This window comes from Ailuropoda melanoleuca, chromosome 15 (assembly GCF_002007445.2).
Source record: "Ailuropoda melanoleuca isolate Jingjing chromosome 15, ASM200744v2, whole genome shotgun sequence".
NCBI classification, from domain to species: Eukaryota; Metazoa; Chordata; class Mammalia; order Carnivora; family Ursidae; genus Ailuropoda; species Ailuropoda melanoleuca.
Genome location: NC_048232.1, coordinates 69,853,313 through 69,871,478, shown reverse-complemented (window position 1 = coordinate 69,871,478; position 18,166 = coordinate 69,853,313). Strand labels below are relative to the sequence as shown.

The following is an 18,166-nucleotide window of genomic DNA, read 5'->3' as shown; positions in this document are numbered from 1 at the left end:
TTCAGCTGTTGTTTATTTTTAAAAATCTTTATCTTGAAAGGGTAAGCTTCAAGGGTATCTTGAAAGGGATCATTCAACATCAATATAATTAGAGAAATTCCCTACTGATGAAGAATAGGGTCATTTATAAACTAACTTCCAATTTTCCAAAAAATTCTTGGAATTTGTGCCAGGTGCCTGAGGGATAATTTTATTCTTGCTTACTCTCAATACAAAAGATACTGTTTAATATTGTAAAATCTACTTTATTTCATGGGTTGGTTGGATTATCATTGCTTTTCAATTTCTAGAAGATACCAATACCTAAGTACCGTTTGATCTTATGACGGAATAAACTCCTTCTTGAAGGTTAAATTCTTCCTCTTTGAAAGATGCATTAAATACTTCCGATCACTAAAAATGTAAAGCTTCTAGCACTTCTTGAACACTGATTTCACTTTCCAAAAATGTAAATATTCTCTCAATGCCCAGAGCAACAGAACTAAACCAAGTATTTGGTGACTGTCTCTTTTAAGAAGAGACAGTTATTATTGTTATTATTATCAATTATTTCGAAAACTAGCCTGCATATATCTCTGATTTTAACTGTATTCCTCAGACAAAAGATCATTTTGTTTTATACAAAGTTTTCTTGCTTTATAATCTATAGAATGTTAGTAGTCAGCTTAAGATGCTTATCTTATAATTGCACACTTGTGTAAACCATTATTTTTCTTTAGAAAACACATTTTAGCTTAAAATAGGGAAACACAAACCTCAATATTGAATATAATAGCCTATGATAACCGATAATACTACAAAGTTATTAAACACACCCCTAAAAACTTCTGAAAGTACATTAATAATTTTTTAAATAGCCACAATTCCTTAAAAAACAAATTATTTACAAATACCTCAGAGCAATGGAACCTATGCAGTCGTTACATGATGTGGGCATGTTCCTCGGAGAATCTGCCTACAGAGAAGAAAATGCTGCATACATACTGTCCACTTGCCATTGGAAAACCGAAAGCAGCATGACTTGATTAAAGAAAATTAATGTAGTTGGAAGGATCTAATTAAAACTGGCATTGTGCTATCTAAAGAAAAATAACAATCACACGATAGAATTTTTTATATAGCACCACCATAAGATTCTTTAATAACACCTTAATTTTAAGATTGTTAACACATAATTCTGATGTTAAAACATTATTTTAATGTAAAAATTCATATCTGCACTCAGAGGAAACTATATTAAACATAGCTGTAAAATGCTAAAAGATACTAAATCAGTTTCCCCTTTCACATTGCACAATATCCATCTAAAATATAAGGTGTTCGTGCTTATAAATAATATATAAAAATTCTTTTTTTAACCAAATTTCAGTTTATATTTCAATATCTTGTGGTTTTTTTACCAAAAATATTACAAATTTTTTACAAAAAATATTACCAATGTTAATATAAGCCAGTCAAAAATCAGTTCCTTCTGATTTGGAAAGCTTAAAAAATTTTAAGTAACAGGATTCTACCAACCCTAGAGTAACATCAAGCTAATTAGCAGCAGCATGGGTACTTAGTATTGTTCAATCAGGTAATCCTGATCAAGAATTAAATTAGGTGCCTTTTGTAAGACAAGTGCCAAACCGTTGCTATTTTACTAAAATGCAATAACTAATATTACCTAACTAATACCATTGCTATTAGCCGGTATATAACCTCCATATTTAATACATATTCTGAAATACAGCAACTATAATTATAATTCTAGTAGTGTTATTTAACTCTACATTTCCCTTAGAGGGCAGACATTAACAAAGATGCTATGTACTGAAAATCATATCAATGTGCATCATTAATAACAACCTTATGGCGATTTTACAACTGTCTGCCTCAATAGGGTACCTTCCGGCGAACTCAGAAATGTGAATTCTGATGCACCCTCTACTCCCATCCCCAACTTCCAACCCCCACCCTACTGTGCCTAATGTCTGAACCTATTTGGACAAACACAAACTGGAGAAACTTTTAAGACATGATGCTAACACATTCATTCTCTTCCTTTCCTGTTTTCTTAAAATGACACATCTATATTTATTTTCTAGGTTTCTTACTTCCAGTCATAACAAAATAATGGTCATCGTCTTCCTTTTTCTTTGCAGTAGGTTTTTTATCTACACTCACCGCTTCCTTACCAGATGAGGGTGGTTTCCTGGTGGAAGCCGGGGCTTTGCCACTTCTTGGAGGCCCTTTCGCTGAATACTGGCTCTTAGTGGCAGTCTGTGCTGGCTTTGGTGCGGGTTGTGTCTTGACAGAGGACTGGGGAAGACTCATGAGGGACAGTGGGGTACGGCCAGGGGACTTCGAGGAGCTGGGTCCTATCTTCTGGGATGTACTTTTATTCTGAGGCTGCTTTTTGGCAACTGAAACCATATTCTTATCTTTTGATTCCTGTGCAGCTTTTGTGGGTACAACTGAGGATATGGAGAGCGGCTGGTTTACATTTAAGGCTGACTTAAGCTTCTGTGCTGGCCTTGCCCTGGCTTGTAGGGCTCCATCAGAGGGCTGAGACCACGTTCCTAGACTTGTGGGTATAGTTTTGGCACTGGATTTTGTTATTTTTGCAGGAGAATGGAGAGAGGGGGAAGGTTTAGACCTTACGTGTATATTTGCTTTAGGCGGCTTTGGTGATGAATCTGAATGTGCCACTGAGCGAGACTCTGCGTTATCCCTGGAAGGTACAGGAGTGTGTTTCAAATGCTTTGGTTCAGTTTTCCCAGAAGCCTTCTTTGGCAAAAGTGCAGACTCAGGCGCATCTCTGGGCCTCTGGGCTGTAACAAGCTTGGCCTTAGCAGTATTGGGTGATGAGATACGTTTTCTCAATGACTGAGATTCACAAGGTGGGGTTCTTGATGAAGCGGGTGAAGAAGTGCTTTTACCTACCGCATTGTTTGAAGGAGCCTGTGGCTTCTTGGCTATGCCTTTTGAAGATTTGAGCTTAAGATGAGAAGACGCTGCTGGAGAATTCGGCAATTTGGAACGGACTGACACGGAGCCCAGATTCCCTCCTTTCAGGGAAGATGCTGACAGCAACCCACCCGGTGGACGTATCTGCTTTTCTTTGCTTCTTGGAATACCAACTGGTGTGCCAGGTTTTGATTTTTGTTTCTGAAACATGCTAACGGCTGACAAAGGATTCATTTCAGGAGGCTGAGGTGTTCTGGTGGATGAATCAGGTACACTTTCGTTGGAAACTCCTTTTTGAAAGGCTAGAATTTTTTGTTCTAGTGTAGCAAATTGTAATATTCGGCAGGGATCATATTTAAGCAAAAATCCTTGAAGAGTATCCCAGCCTCCACCAACACGGACCATGACATGTTTTCCATGAAGCATCTTTTCCCCCAAAAGAAAGTAAAAAAAAACAAAAACAAAACCGTAAGGTCCACAGTTATAATTCATTGGCAGTCATAATTTGTGATGTTTATGATCTATGAAATTCAGAGCGTTTGCCAGCAGCTTCACTATAAATTGATAGCCTATTTCTTATATTATGAAAATAATCAATGTAATTCATATTGAATCATACAACTAAATATAGGTGCTCTGATTTTAAGAAAAAATTTTGCACATAATTTGCATCCTAAAAATCCAAATTACAAATATACAGAATTGCAAGGGCAATATTGTTCAATAAAGAGGAAGATAAAGGAAAGGAAAGGGGGAGGGAGTGGAAGAGAAGGAGAAATGAGGACTTACAGAAACTATGCCTCATAATAGAGAAAAAAATTATGGGGAAAGACAAAAACAACTAAAATTTGTATTTTACAATTTAATAAATTACTTTCACATATATTTTAGCAATTTAACCTTTCAAAAACTTTGATATAATTTACGATTTAGTTCCTCTTTGCAGACAAGAAAATTATGGCTCTGCAAGGTTGAGGAAACTGTCTCAAACCACACAGCTTTGGCCTGGCCTCAAACATACCAGACTGCACAACCCAAATGGCACTTTTGTGCAGACAGGATGCAGCCTGGGTCAGTCAGCACAACCCCAGCCGATCTTCAGGCCCCTATCCATTCAGCAGACAGCTCTGCCCCATTGTAGGAAATTGCCCTGCAAATTTTAACTCCAAATCCCACTCTGTGCATCATCATTACATCAGACTGCCTTAAAAAAAGAAAGCTAATTAAAAAATAGAAAGTCTTGGAAATGTTTTTATGTGAGTTGGGCGGGGTGTGATAATGATAATATATCAGTGTCATATTATCATAGGGAGGTAATGATAATATATAAAACTTAAAAATATGGATGGTGAAATATTTTTAAATACTTTAGTATTATATTCCTAAATTGGGAATAAAAGAGCTCTTGTATCAGAAGTGGACAGAATGCTGAACAGGTGAAACTTCAATCTCTTTACCAATCAAGGGTACAGTTAATCACCTGCGGATCACAGAAGGGAGAAAGGAAGGGAATGAACACGCACATCAGCACACTCCTAAACACACTGATGCTACGTCAGTGAAAGAAGTTTTATACTTAAGACCCAATCTATACATTATTACAAACTTCAATGTTTCCACCTCCTTTTCTGATTATTGATATTTAATCTTATTACACGTATTGTTTTAGCTTTTTCTTCTTATGATCGGAAATTATGCCTTTTCAGAAAATTTTAAAAATGGAATAAATTAGCTGAGGTATACAAACATTTTTTTCCACACAATGATATTAAATGTCTGAATAGTCTTAGCAAACCTTACCCAAACTCATTATATACTCATGAAAGCAAGTATTCCATATTTTTCCTGTACAGTAAAATTCTTCCACTAATAACACTACCTATTCCAATTTTTTAAAAAGTAAAAGGGAAGTGAAAGGAATTTGGTAAAATAATAAATCCAATTTCAAAATAAGATCTGTATGTACATAGGATAAAAATGGTGGACTTACTCTTATAAACAGTATTTTATCCCCAAGTCGGTACCGTCCTTCAGATAAGTACTCAATAGAGAATCGATGGGAACAACTACAAGGAGGGTCTTCAGCAATATGTTTAACCTAAGATTAAAAATAAACAAAATTTAGTGCTTGTGACAAGACATTTAACACTAAAATGCAAGGTTATTTGATAGATGGGAAAATCAAACTCAAAAGATAAAAATTTAAAGGCAGTTGAACCATTTAGTATCTCTCCTTGTTGACAAATACTGAGATTAGGATTTTTTTTTTTTTAAGTAATCTCTACACCCAACATGGGGCTTGAACTCATGACCCTGAGGATCAAGAGTCACATGCACCACAGACTGAGCCAGCATGGCTGCCCGAGAGATACTGAGATTAGACATTAACTAATCCAATCAAAGCTGACAGTGACAAAGTCTTTTTTTTTCCTTTTTTAAAGTAGGCTCCACACCCAATGTAGGGCTCAAACTCAGGACCGTGAGATAAAGAGTCTAAAGAGTCGCATGCTCTACTGACTGGGCCAACCAGGAGCCCCAGTGATGAAATCTTGAATCTTCTTCTCTCCCTCCCTACCCCACCTCTTCTTCCTCTCTCTCCCTCTCTCTAAGTGCAGTCAGGATCCTAGTGCATTCACTGACTGCTGGATGTCTGTGAAGGTCTGTGAATGTGTACAACAGGGAAGCCAATTCAAAACACATTCATTAAGTCATAGGAAACACATGAGTTCATTATTAAACTTTAGTAGAAATTCTCACTTGTCCCTTAAAACTATGCTAAACTAACATTTGGAGGGGGATATCTAGATTATTCCAAAGGTACTGTTAAAATAATCAGAGGCATATTATTTACATCTATTCACCCAAGGTTGGGTGAAATTTTAAAGAATTCAATTCAAGAGGCATTTTTCTTAAAGTGTTCACTTTGTTTCAATAGTCTGCTAAGGAGATGAGAATCGGAGAGAAATCCCTACTTCTATCCCTCAAGGAGCTTACAGAATCTGTAACTGCAGTAAACGTCTAAAAAATTATAAAAATGAATATAAAAAGAAATTCAGGAATTCTATACTTGAAATGTGGAAATTATAATAAACTGATTAAAAGTAAAAATATCAATTGAGATGTTTGACTGAAAAAAAGTTGTATATCAGTCACCATAGAAAATATTTTGTTTTCCTAAAATCACATTTTTGAAAAAGCAAGGCCATGAATATTTTTCTCAATTATTTGTCACACAGAGTATATCTACGCAAACCCATTTAATTTGAATTTGGGTATGATGCTAAACCAAAGTCTCTTCAGATATGCCTAATTTAACTAATAGAAATGCATGATTGTCTTATCTACCCAAAATGAACAGCCACAGGTGGATTCACCAGGACATGATCAGAAGGGTCCAGAATTTATCTCCTTACATCAATCATTTAACAAGATAATATGATCATAAATAGAACCGATTTTCATAAGACATTCAATTAAGCTTCTCTCGTTCATGGTCTGGTATATTTGCTAATATATGTGTACACGCACATTCACGCACACACGTGGCACATTCACGCACACACGTGGCACATGTGTGTGTTCTACTTTTTAATCTCCCTTCAATTACAATAAAAATGAAAGAGGAACATTTTTATGGATCTCGATATCCATTTGTCAACTTATTTTTCAAAAGTTTACATCATTTTCAATCACAAGTAGCAAACCCTAAGTATAGTTTTACCAGAATTTACCAGCACCACGTTTCATAATTTTAAAAAAATTTTACTAATAAGGCAAATTGTGTATCTTAAATCCTTGATTCTCAGCAAGAATCAGCACTGTATTTTCCTCTTGTTGTGAACAACACTCCTTGCCCATTTACCTTCTGGAAATGCTTTTCTTATCAAACTGTACATGGTCTTTCCTATTCAATAAAAAATACTTTACCAGTGTTTTCTTCTTTATTTAATTATCATTACTTTAGGTTATGTAAGATTTAAAGTAAGTTTTATTTTTTAACCTACTGCATTATCACTGTGTCACATACTGACATTGACAGTCATCATACAAATCATTAATATAATATAGATAAATATATTTTGGCCTAGCAAAGAATATTCAGGCTGACATTTTCTTAATCTGTCTTGCAAGGATATGCAAATCTTTTACTATAGACTTTTATTATGTTAAACAAAACAATCAAAGCAACACTTTCTAAATGTTTATCAGTAATGACTTAATCGTTATTTCTTAAAATAATTTTGTACATTAAGCACTTTCATAAAATGCAACAGTCTGAAAAAGACCATAATTCTAAGCAACAGTGGAAGCAGAAAAAAAAGTTTGCCACTCAGTTCACCTCCCTCACTCACTGGACTGTAGTCTCTACGGAAGACACAGCCGGGACAACAGCAGCTCTTATGACCTTTGCATAAGGACGACCAGGTAAAGCTCAAAGATTTCCCAGCTGAGACCCACCATCTAAAAGTCTGCATACATTCTGTCAGGGGGATATTCCCAAAACCCCATCAATTTGCTCTCACAACTTTGCCTCCTCCTATACTTTCCAAGTACCAGTGTACCATTTATTTAGAAACCTCAAAAATCACCGTAGGTTTTCTCCCTCCTTATCAGAATTAGGATTCTTCAATTCTACCTCCTAAATATGTCCTGTTATTGTTCCTTTTGCTCCATCTTCACTACTGCTGCTCTAGGTCCAGTTCTCATCAACTTACACCTGGATTACTATAAAAAACCAACATAACCGCTACACGACCATGAGAGTAAGCCTTATAATTTGCAGATTGGATTAGAACATTACCATGTTTAAAAAAAGAATCAATGAATTCTTGTGGCCTCCAGTACCCTTCATGACGGATTCCAGCCTATTTGCCTCCCCACTCCTCAATTACACATCCATTCCTCACCTTTAACATACAGTGCCCTAAACTCACCAGGGAGTGGAAGTTAGTGCTGTGTATGTTCTGAATAAGAAACAGTCTCTTTTAAACACAGCATCACCTGTGGTAAACTATGAGACCCTGACACATCACAGCTGACAGAAAATACAGAGATTACTTACAGCCTCATGCAGCTCTTCATGCTGACAGCATGATTTCGGAATGTTAATGGAATCTTCAGGCCCAGAAGTATTAAGTAAGGTCTCTTCCAGTTCAATTTCTTTCTCAAGTTTTACTAATACTGGTGGCTCAACCCCATATCTGAAAACCAGTTAGGAGATCTCATCATTCAAGAAAAGTCCGACCCATTCACTTCCCTGAATATCACAATAGGTTATGTTTATTTTTAAAGTGAAGTCTATTTGACTCTCTTCTACCAACCGTTTCACTGGAACATCTGGAAATGCTTTTTAATGTCCCACAGGCTGTGAAAAATTCAGGATATAATCTTCACATTCTAACATATATTGAGATTACCGGATGCTCCAATATTCAACCTGGGATCCTGAAAGTCAGTCACCTTTACAGTCAGCTTGAGAATAAAGATGGGCCTGAGCCAGGTATAGAGGACACTAAGCCTCTGCCTTCTTACCAGATCCTCTTTGCTTCTAGAGGATTTGCCTTGCCTTGAACTGCTAAAAGACTTTTACATGCTCTTACCCTATTCTTAGTCTAAAAAATTTAAGCAACCACTTTTACAGTTTAATACTAAATGATGGCAAAGTATATGGGGTGAGCAGATGTTGACACATGACACAGCTCACGCAAACAGAACAAAGTTAATTAAAAAACAAAAACAAAGAAAGAAAAGATAGGAAATTATTTTATTTGAATCAAGATTTTCTTTTATTTATAGAAAATAGTGTTCTATCTAAAATAAAACAGCTTTTAAAAAATCAATGACATAGAAATTCTGAAATAATGTGAAATACACACCTCGACACAATTCGGCCAATTTCAAGAAGACAAAGATAAACCTGTCTTGGATCTTTGTGCAAAACTGTGAAAAAATAAGACCACATATTTTAAAGGGCAACATTAAATAGGGAAATACATTTCTGGCATGGAAGAAGTAAAAAAAAAAAAAAAAGAATAATGAAGACAGTAGGTTTACTTGTTTGGAGACTTAGAAAAGACATTTTCTCTACTTATTATCATCATCCATAAATTAAAAAAAAAACTGGCTAATAAGAAGAGGATGAAAACTTAGCATGTACCCTAATTTATAGCATTTTAAATCTAAAAAATTAAGGGCTTAGTAACATTAAATAATTTGTATTTCAGATTTCACAACAGGAGATATTATTTGAAGAGATAATCATCTCAATTTTATTCTAAACTATCTTTAGCTTAGGACTATGTGTTAATGGCCTTCTCTAACTTTTTCAAAATCAGAAAAGAAGGAGTACTTCCTAACTCATTCTATGAGGGCAATATTACCCTGATACCAAAGCCAGAAAAATCTATCACAAGAAAACTAAAGACTAATATCCTTTATGAATACAGATGTAAAAATATTCAATGCAATACTGGCAAGCTGAATCCAGCAGCAAGTGAGAATAATCCCAGGAATGCAAGGTTGGTTCAACATCTGAAATCAATGTAATCCACTATATTAATAAAGGAAAAGAAACACACAATTATCTCAGTAGACACAGAAAATGCATTTGACAAAATCAAATACCCTTCTCGTGATAAAGAAAAAAAAAGACTCAACAAACTAGGAATAGAAGGAAACTTTATAAATCTGAAAATAGATATCTATGTAAAACCCATAGTTATCATCATTCTTAATGGTGAAAGACTGAGAATCTTCCTCTTAAGATTAGGGAGAAGACAAGGATGTCCACTCTCACCTCTTTTATTCAAAATTGTACAGGAAGTTCTAGGCAAGAAAAACAAATAAAAGGCATCCGGATTGGAAAGGAGGAAGGAAAAACTATCTCCACTCAGATGACACTGTCCTTTGCATAAAAATACCCTAAGGAATCTACAGAAAAAAGTATTAGGGCAAACTCCAGTTGAGCAAAGCTGCAGGATACAAGATTAATATACAAAAATCATTTCATTTTATACACCAACAAGAAACAATTTGAAGATGTAATTTAAAAAGCAATTCAATTTACAACGCTTCAAGAAGAATAAAGTACTTAGGAACAAATTTAACCAAAGAATTTTATGACTTGTTTATTGAAAACTACAAAATATTGTTGAAAGAAGTTAAGGAAGTTACAAATAAATGGAAAGACATCCTCTTCATGGACTGGAAGACATAATATTGTTATGACAAAACTCTTCAAACTGACTTACAGATTCAGTGCAATCCCTATCAAAATTCCAACAGCCTTTTTTTACAGAAATGGTTAAGCCGATAAAATTCATATAGAATTGTAAAAGACAGAATAGCCAAAACAAGAACAAAGTTGCAAGCCTCGCAATTCCCAATTTCAAAACTTACAACAAAGCTACAGCATTTGAGACAGTGTGTTACTGGCATAAGGATAGACATATAAACCAGTGGAATAGAGCTGAGTGTCCAGAAATAAACCCAGATGTTTGTGTTCAATTGATTTTCAAAAAGGGTGGCAAGAGGGGTGCCTGGGTGGCTCAGTCGTTAAGCATCTGCCTTCGGCTCAGGTCATGATCCCAGGGTCCTGGGATCGAGCCCCACATCGGGTTCCCTGCTCCACTGAGAGCCTGCTTCTTCCTCTCTCACTCCCCCTGCTTGTGTTCCCTCTCTCGCTGGCTGTCTCTCTCTGTCAAATAAATAAATAAAATCTTAAAAAAAAAAAAAAAAGAGGATACTAGCACAGTGTCCCTTAGAAGTTTAAAAAAAAAAAAAAGGGTGGCAAGACAACTCACTCAATAAGGAAAACAGCAGTCTTTTCAACAGACGGTGCTAGAACTGGATATCTACATGCAAAAGAATGAATTTAGACCCTTACTTCACAATATATACAAAAAAATAACAACATGGATCAAAGACCTAAACATAAGAGCTAACACTATAAAACTCTTAAAAGGAAAAAGAGGTGAAAATCTGTGTGACCTTGGATTAGGCCATAGTATTTTAAATATGACACCAAAAGCACAAGCAATCAAAGAAAAGATAAATGAGCTTAATCAAAATTTAAAACTTTCACGCATCAAAGGACACACTAACAAGAAAGTGAAAAGGCAGCCCAAATACTGGATGAAAATATTTGCAAATCATATATATGATAAGGGCAAATAAAAAACTCTTACAAGTCAACCAAAAAAGACAAAAGACCCCCTCAAAAATGAGCAAAAGATTTGAATACAGATTTCCCCAAAGAGACACACAAGTGGCCAATAAGCCATGAAAAGATATTCAACATCGTTAATCATTAAGGAAATGCAAATCAAAACCACAATGAGCCATCACTTCTCACATCCACTAAGATATCACTTAAAAAAAAAAAAAAAAGAAAAGGGGCGCCTGAGTGGCACAGCGGTTAAGCGTCTGCCTTCGGCTCAGGGCGTGATCCCGGCGTTATGGGATCGAGCCCCAATCAGGCTCCTCTGCTATGAGCCTGCTTCTTCCTCTCCCACTCCCTCTGCTTGTGTTCCCTCTCTCGCTGGCTGTCTCTATCTCTGTCGAATAAATAAATAAAATCTTTAAAAAAAAAAACAATAACAAGTGTTGGCGGAGATGTGAAGTTGTGCGTTGCCAGCGGGAATGTAAAATGGCATAGCCACTGTGAACAATTTGGTAGTTCCTCAAAAAAATAAACATAAAATTACCATATGATTCAACAATTCCACTTCTAGGTATATCCCTGAGAGAATTAAAAACATAAGTTCACTCAAAAATCTGTAAACGAACATAGATATTATTATGCATATTGACCAAAAAGAAAAAACAATCAAAATATCCATCAGATGATGTTTTTTAAAAATGTAGTATATCCATACATGGACTCATTCAGCCACATAAAGGAACGAGGTACTGCTGAATGCTATGACATAAATGAAACATGCTAAATGAAAAAAGCCAGACACAAAAGCCACATACGGTATGATTCTATTTACTTAGTGTCCAGAACATGCAAATCCATAGATGCCAGGAGATGCCAGGACTAACTGCTAAGAGCTATGAGTTTTCTTTTGTGAATAATGAAAATGTTATGGAATTAATTAGTGGTGATGGTTGCATAACACAGCAAATATATTAAAAACCACTTACATGTACATTTTGAAATGATGAATTTTATGTTACGTGAAGTACATCTCACATCAGAGTGCGAGCGAGAGAGCCCGCGTGCGCAAGTAGGGGGAGGAGCAGAGGGAGGGTAAGCAGACTCCACACGGAGCACGGAGCCCAATGCGAGCTTGATCCCATGATCACAACCCAAGCCGAAGTCAAGAGTCAGATGCTCAACCGACTGACTGAGGGGCCCCAAAGTATATCTCAATTTTTAAAAATGCTATAAATAAAACAAAACCTACTATGCTTAAAATGTTTAAGATGGTAGATTATGATGGTATATTTACGCTAGCACGTTAGGAAATTTTGTTTAATTTTTTTAAAGGAACTCAAATACTAATCTAATGATTCAAACAAAGATCTCTAATAAAAAATAAAGCCAGACAAACAAAAAACCCTGATTGTTAGAACTCGGCTAAATGCACCAATATGGTAGTTGTGATCATCTACCTTTCTGTTCCTGTCCTTAGAGTTAAAAGTTCTAGGAAACTTCGGAACCCTAAAAGAATACTGGTGTGTATGTGTGATGAATAACATGCACACTGACTCTCCCAGTGAAAATGGCAGTTGTTGTTTGATTTATGAATATCATCTATCATATACCCCAAGCACAAAGTATACCCTTCCAAAGCAATAAAAAGGCCTATATTTGACTTTAAATTTCATACCAAAAGGAATTTGTCCTGCAACTTTTATTCAACTTGTTTCTCTAAAAGTAGCTTTTAAGCATAATTTAAGCATAGCACTATTTGTTTTTTTTAATTACTTTGACTTCCTAGCAAAATGTAAAAATATAGAGGCTTATCTCTGAAACCTTCAGAAATTAAAAATATTAGCTCTTCAGTTCAATGCCTAGAAATTAATTAATGTTATTGGCTGTGCCTTATTTAGTCCTTCACTGACCTTCAGGACAGTCAGAAGATGCCTTCTACTGACAATGAGAAATATACAATTTTATATCCTTTCAGAAACAATAAACTGGAAACTAGAGAATTCAAAGCCTTTTTTCTTTCCTTTGATCTCTACAACCTGCCTATGCCATGAATCAACCTCATTGTCAATAACAATCAGCACACCTGGATTAAAATGAGGTACAAAATGGGAAGTAAAATAGTAACCCATTACATTTTTTTAATTGTATACTGGACAGGAATATCCAGAGGAGTATCAGATGGGTGGCAGTGGGAGCAGGCTAGCCTGTCCTGTGTGCAGGCAACAAGCATATGCATAGTCAGAGCATTTTATTTTACTTTGTTCTGTTTTTAGTTTATTTTCTTAGTTTATGTTTGGTACGGAACTATGAGCAGATGGTTACCTAATAACCTGAATCTTTGCTTAAGGCAGTGAACTAGTTAGTCCCTTTTTTTTTTAATTCAGAGAATTTTAGAACTATAATAAAACCACCTAAAAATTTGTTTGTTTTTTATTTTCACCATGAAACAGCAATTCCAAAAAATGTCAGTGATAAAGTACTTCTCTCTACCAGGGTACGGTACTACTCCCATGATCTCGGCCCACCCTTGGTATGTTACTGCTCCTGTCAAAACGTTATAAATTCTATGTGTGTATGTATATACAAATCTGAATGCTCTAAGGAAATATATATATATATATATAGTAGTCTAAAACTTAGCTAGCTTCCACGTTAGTCACTGTGCAGATGCTTCTATTGACCGAAAGTAAATGAGTCAATATGTCAATAATTCTTCAGTAGAGCATGACTTTTTAAAATGAATTGTCGAAAACATGAATCCGTTTAGATAATCAACTCGGCAGCTGCTGTGTACCAGGTAAATCTAAATACCATGAGTCTATGTCAATTGGCCTTCTGTTATTTCTATAATTATCCAGTTAAAAAGAAATTACTAGTAATTTAGACTTTGGTAGAGCAATTCTTGATGAAAACATTAATTAGCAAAGCATTAGTCCAGAACCTTTCCTTGGCCAACTCATTTAGGAAGTAAAACATTTCTAGGGTGTTCTAAATATATAAGATCTTTAACTATAAATGAAAAGCTAAATATATATGGTTTAGAATCTGATTCTCCAATTGTTTTACATATATTTAAAGTATAAATTTTTCTAGGAAAATGAGATATGGCATTTGAGTCCTTATTTGGAAAAAAAATCAGATGTGAGACATACAAAAATACCCTAATAAACAATTAAACACAATGATGACAACAACACTTACCTAAACCTTCAGATTCAAAGAGGTAAGTCTCATCGACCCCAATGTGCCTGCACCAGTGAAGGAAGTTTGCAGTATTGTCTCTAGCAAAGAATGAACCTGAGGCAGCATCCTTCTTACAGGGCACTTTTCTCATTGGAAAATTCTGGAAAAGATGAAAAAATAATTTCAAAAATTCCTATCAAGGACATTTTCATTAGATATCCATTTTAATATTACTAAATGTTTGGTCTATTGAATATGACTAAAAAGTACACAACATTAAGAGGAAAAGCTATTTTCAAAAATTTTGTTTGTTCCAGAAAATGACTCCTAGGAAATCAACCTAGTCAAAATTAGCAGTAGGATCAAGCATCTCTAACGTCTTTCTTCTTAAAACGACACAAGAGTCTTAATTAAAATAAAAAATGACAGTCTAATAATTCCAAAGCACATCTCTAAATGTCTCTCCATACAGAGTTCAATACAAACACAAAATTATTGCTGTTAAAGGTTAATGGACATGCTCATTTTTGCTTCCTTCCTTATTTGCAGATTCCTAAATATGGTTCTGGGTTTCTTGAGACTGTCAAATAAGGAAGTAGTACCCATTCTTAATTGAACTTCTTTGAAAATTAACAGTCTAAGTTTTATATAATCCTAATTTTTTAACTATCTGGATCAAGAATAGTTAGATAATCCTGCTGAGGCAGAGGGGTTTTAGTTCTGTTTTAAATTTTTACTTGAAAAAGCAATTTATGCCTAAGATTTTTTAAAATGCAATAGGCACAATAGGGCATAAGTCTGTCTCCCACCTCTACCACTCAGTTCCTCTCTCTTCCTAGAGATGACCACTATTACCAGTTCCTTATATACCTTTCCTGTTGTTGTACTTTCCAGAATTAAAATGGCCTTGTGAGTTTCTAATTGTCAGCTGAAATCTTTGCACTCATGTGTTAGTAAGCATCTCTAGGCACACGGGTACGCATATCTGCACCTACAGAATGCTACACAAATGTGCTAGCCCGCAATCTGATCTGTGTGTGTATTGTGCATACACACTTAACAACAGGCTGTGGGCATCTTTTGGGGGTGCAAAATAACAGATTAAGATAGTCCTTTCTAATGAATGGATAACACATTTCACTCAGTTTAGGTACATAATTAATTCTTAACAACTTCTTTATTGATGAGCATTTAAACTGTTCTTCAATTTTTCTGCACAATCATTTTTGTGAATTTGTAATTATTTTCTTAGAATAAATTCCTAGGAGAATTATGTTATGTATCAAAAGATGTGCTCTACTTTCAATGGAATATATATCACCCACTGTCTCCCAGAAAGATGATAGCAATTTATATTTCTACCAACACTATGTGAATATCCAGATGCTGCACCCACAGACCCCAGATCTCATAGGTGACCAATGTCTGAGGAAAACTTATCTAGTTCCAATCATGATTTCAGGGCCAACGGAGGAAAACTGCCTAAAAAAAATCATTATTCATTCAAATTATAGAATTTACAAGACAAAATATGGGGAATATAAAGATGGTGATGATGATGGTAATAATAATAGTAGTAAAAATAATAACTGTGCATCAGAAACCGTCACAAGCTCTTTTCTCATTTAACTCTCAGAACGAATGACAGTATTGTTCTCAAGGAGAGATAAATACTTACTGGATATTTACTTACATTAGGCACTAATCTAAATACCATCCATACATTACTTCATTTAATTTCACCAAATCTTTGCAAATAAATCTAACAATGTAAATGTTAATTCTCCCATTTTAAAGCAAGATTAGGTAAATTATCTAAGGTCTTATACATAGTTGGTGGAAGTTTGCAACCTTTCAGATACGATAAGAAATGTACATAAACAAATTAATATGTACCAAGGTATAAAATCGCCTACTGTCAGGGCGCCTGAGTGGCTCGGTCGGTTAAGTGTCCAACTCTTGGTTTCAGCCCAGTTCATGATTTCGCAGGCATGAAATGGAACCCCACGTTGGGCTCTGTGCTCAGTGTTGAGTCTGCTTCAGATTCTCTCTCTCCCTTGCCCTCTGCCCCTCCCCCTGCTTGCTCTCTCAAATAAATAAATACATAAATAAGTAAATTTTTAAAAATCACCAACTGTCAAACATGTTCTTACCCCAAGTTCTTCAGAGTCGCAAGCTTTCACCATGTTTTGAAGAACATCAATCAGCTGGCATAACAGTACTCCATTATCAAGCTCTTCCAATAACCTTTCTGCCTTAACTTCAATACCTAAAAACATAATTCAAAGTTAAGATTCTACTAGAAACAGTAAATTCAAACAATATGGTTAAAATTTAATAAATGTAACTAGATTTTAGCTGAAACACGAGACCAATATTAGATCGGACTCCAAGTATTCACTCTTAGAAGCTACAGTTAAAATAGATAATGCAAAATTAAGTAAAAGACCACTGAAACAAAAATGTCTGTGATGTAGAAGAAAAAATAAAATGACATTTTATTTCATTTCTTCAAAACCAGAATATTTTACATTTCAATTTTAACTGTTAAGGTTAAGTTTTGGTTCACTGCATATTACTACTGCTTGCAAAAGAAAAAAGATTCTCCATAAATAAGATGGACTTTGTTATGATTTTAAAATTAAAGATAATAGCGTAACAAACACCCTGGGAATACCAACTTTTTGCCCCTAAAACCCTTTCTTTAGAACCATTATTATTACATAAATAACTTTTTAAAAAATTATCCAACTCATCAAATTGATATGAGGTAATTAGAGCGTGCAGTGTTTTTAATTATCTCGGGAAGGCCATATATGAAATTCTGTATTTAAAAGAGAGCGTTTTTCTGGGGAGAAAGTTCAGAGCACTCCTAGTCTCTAACTGAGTAAAGAAATATGAAGGCAGATATTCTCCAAGCTGACACCTTCTCCTAGGTTTCACATGCCTCTGCTCCTCAAGGCCTCAGAAGTAGCAATCATATTAACTACGATACATATTCCACTCAGAATTTCATGCTTTACATGAGATGCGGGGGGTACATCGGTAATAGAGACCCCAAATCAGACCTATACACTTTAAAAAGAAAAGGTTTTAACATTGGCAGTGAAAATGTTGATTATTCAAAGATTACTACAGACCTCTTCTGTTAAGCTTCAAACTTCCTTACCATCCAAGCCCTAAGGTTCGGGGTGAACTGGAATATCTCCCCAACTGGAATGTGAGAACAAGGATATCAAATATTCCATTCACTAGAGTATCCCCAGCCTGGAACAATCACTCCTCGACAAAGAGTAAGATTCTCAATAAATATTTCGTAAATAAAAACTACAATTCTGAATATCTTTTCAAGCCTTACCTAATAAACCAGACAGCCAGATTGACAGATCTTCCTGCATGGGCAGCAGGGTGGCTTCATGCCTCACAGCTATCCACTCATCATACTGACAGACATCAGCCAAACCTGGCCCGTGTCTGGGGGTCAGAGGACTCCGTGGACTTAGAGGCAGGTCTTCTCCAAACCAAACCTAGAGAAAACACCCACTAAATGCATGCAACCTTTTTAAAAGTTAGTATAATCCACACTTATACTTAAATGAATTATAGACCATATATAATACACACATGTATAAAACTGCAGCAGTTCACAGAACGTTTATAAACTAGAAGCAAACTATTAATCTCGAAACTTGAGACACTTTCAATATTCAATACTGTGGTAAATATAAGTGAATCCCTAAGCAATGAATGGGTTCTACTATCAAACTAGAGGGTAACAGTCAACAAGTCATATTTTTCATTCATTTGCTAGCTAAGTTTAATAAATTACTTGAACCACAGCTTCAGCCTCGCAGCTATAAAACCAGTCAGTTA

General features: G+C 35.3%; 1 protein-coding gene across 3 annotated transcripts in view; it reads right to left on the bottom strand.

Annotated features, from left to right (window-relative positions):
- Window positions 1-1,430: 1,430 nt before the first annotated feature.
- Window positions 1,431-18,166, bottom strand: part of GAS2L3 (growth arrest specific 2 like 3) — a 34,086-nt gene continuing 17,350 nt past the window's right edge. For all 3 annotated transcript variants that reach the window (XM_034644007.1, XM_002928482.4, XM_019809244.2), the window contains 7 exons: window positions 17,652-17,820; window positions 16,447-16,562; window positions 14,312-14,453; window positions 8,826-8,889; window positions 8,012-8,150; window positions 4,940-5,047; window positions 1,431-3,375 (listed from right to left, as the gene is read on the bottom strand). In XM_034644007.1, coding sequence (XP_034499898.1) covers window positions 2,077-3,375; window positions 4,940-5,047; window positions 8,012-8,150; window positions 8,826-8,889; window positions 14,312-14,453; window positions 16,447-16,562; window positions 17,652-17,691 — 1,908 coding nt within the window. In that variant the 5' untranslated portion in view covers window positions 17,692-17,820 and the 3' untranslated portion in view covers window positions 1,431-2,076. The remainder of the gene's footprint in view (window positions 3,376-4,939; window positions 5,048-8,011; window positions 8,151-8,825; window positions 8,890-14,311; window positions 14,454-16,446; window positions 16,563-17,651; window positions 17,821-18,166) is intronic.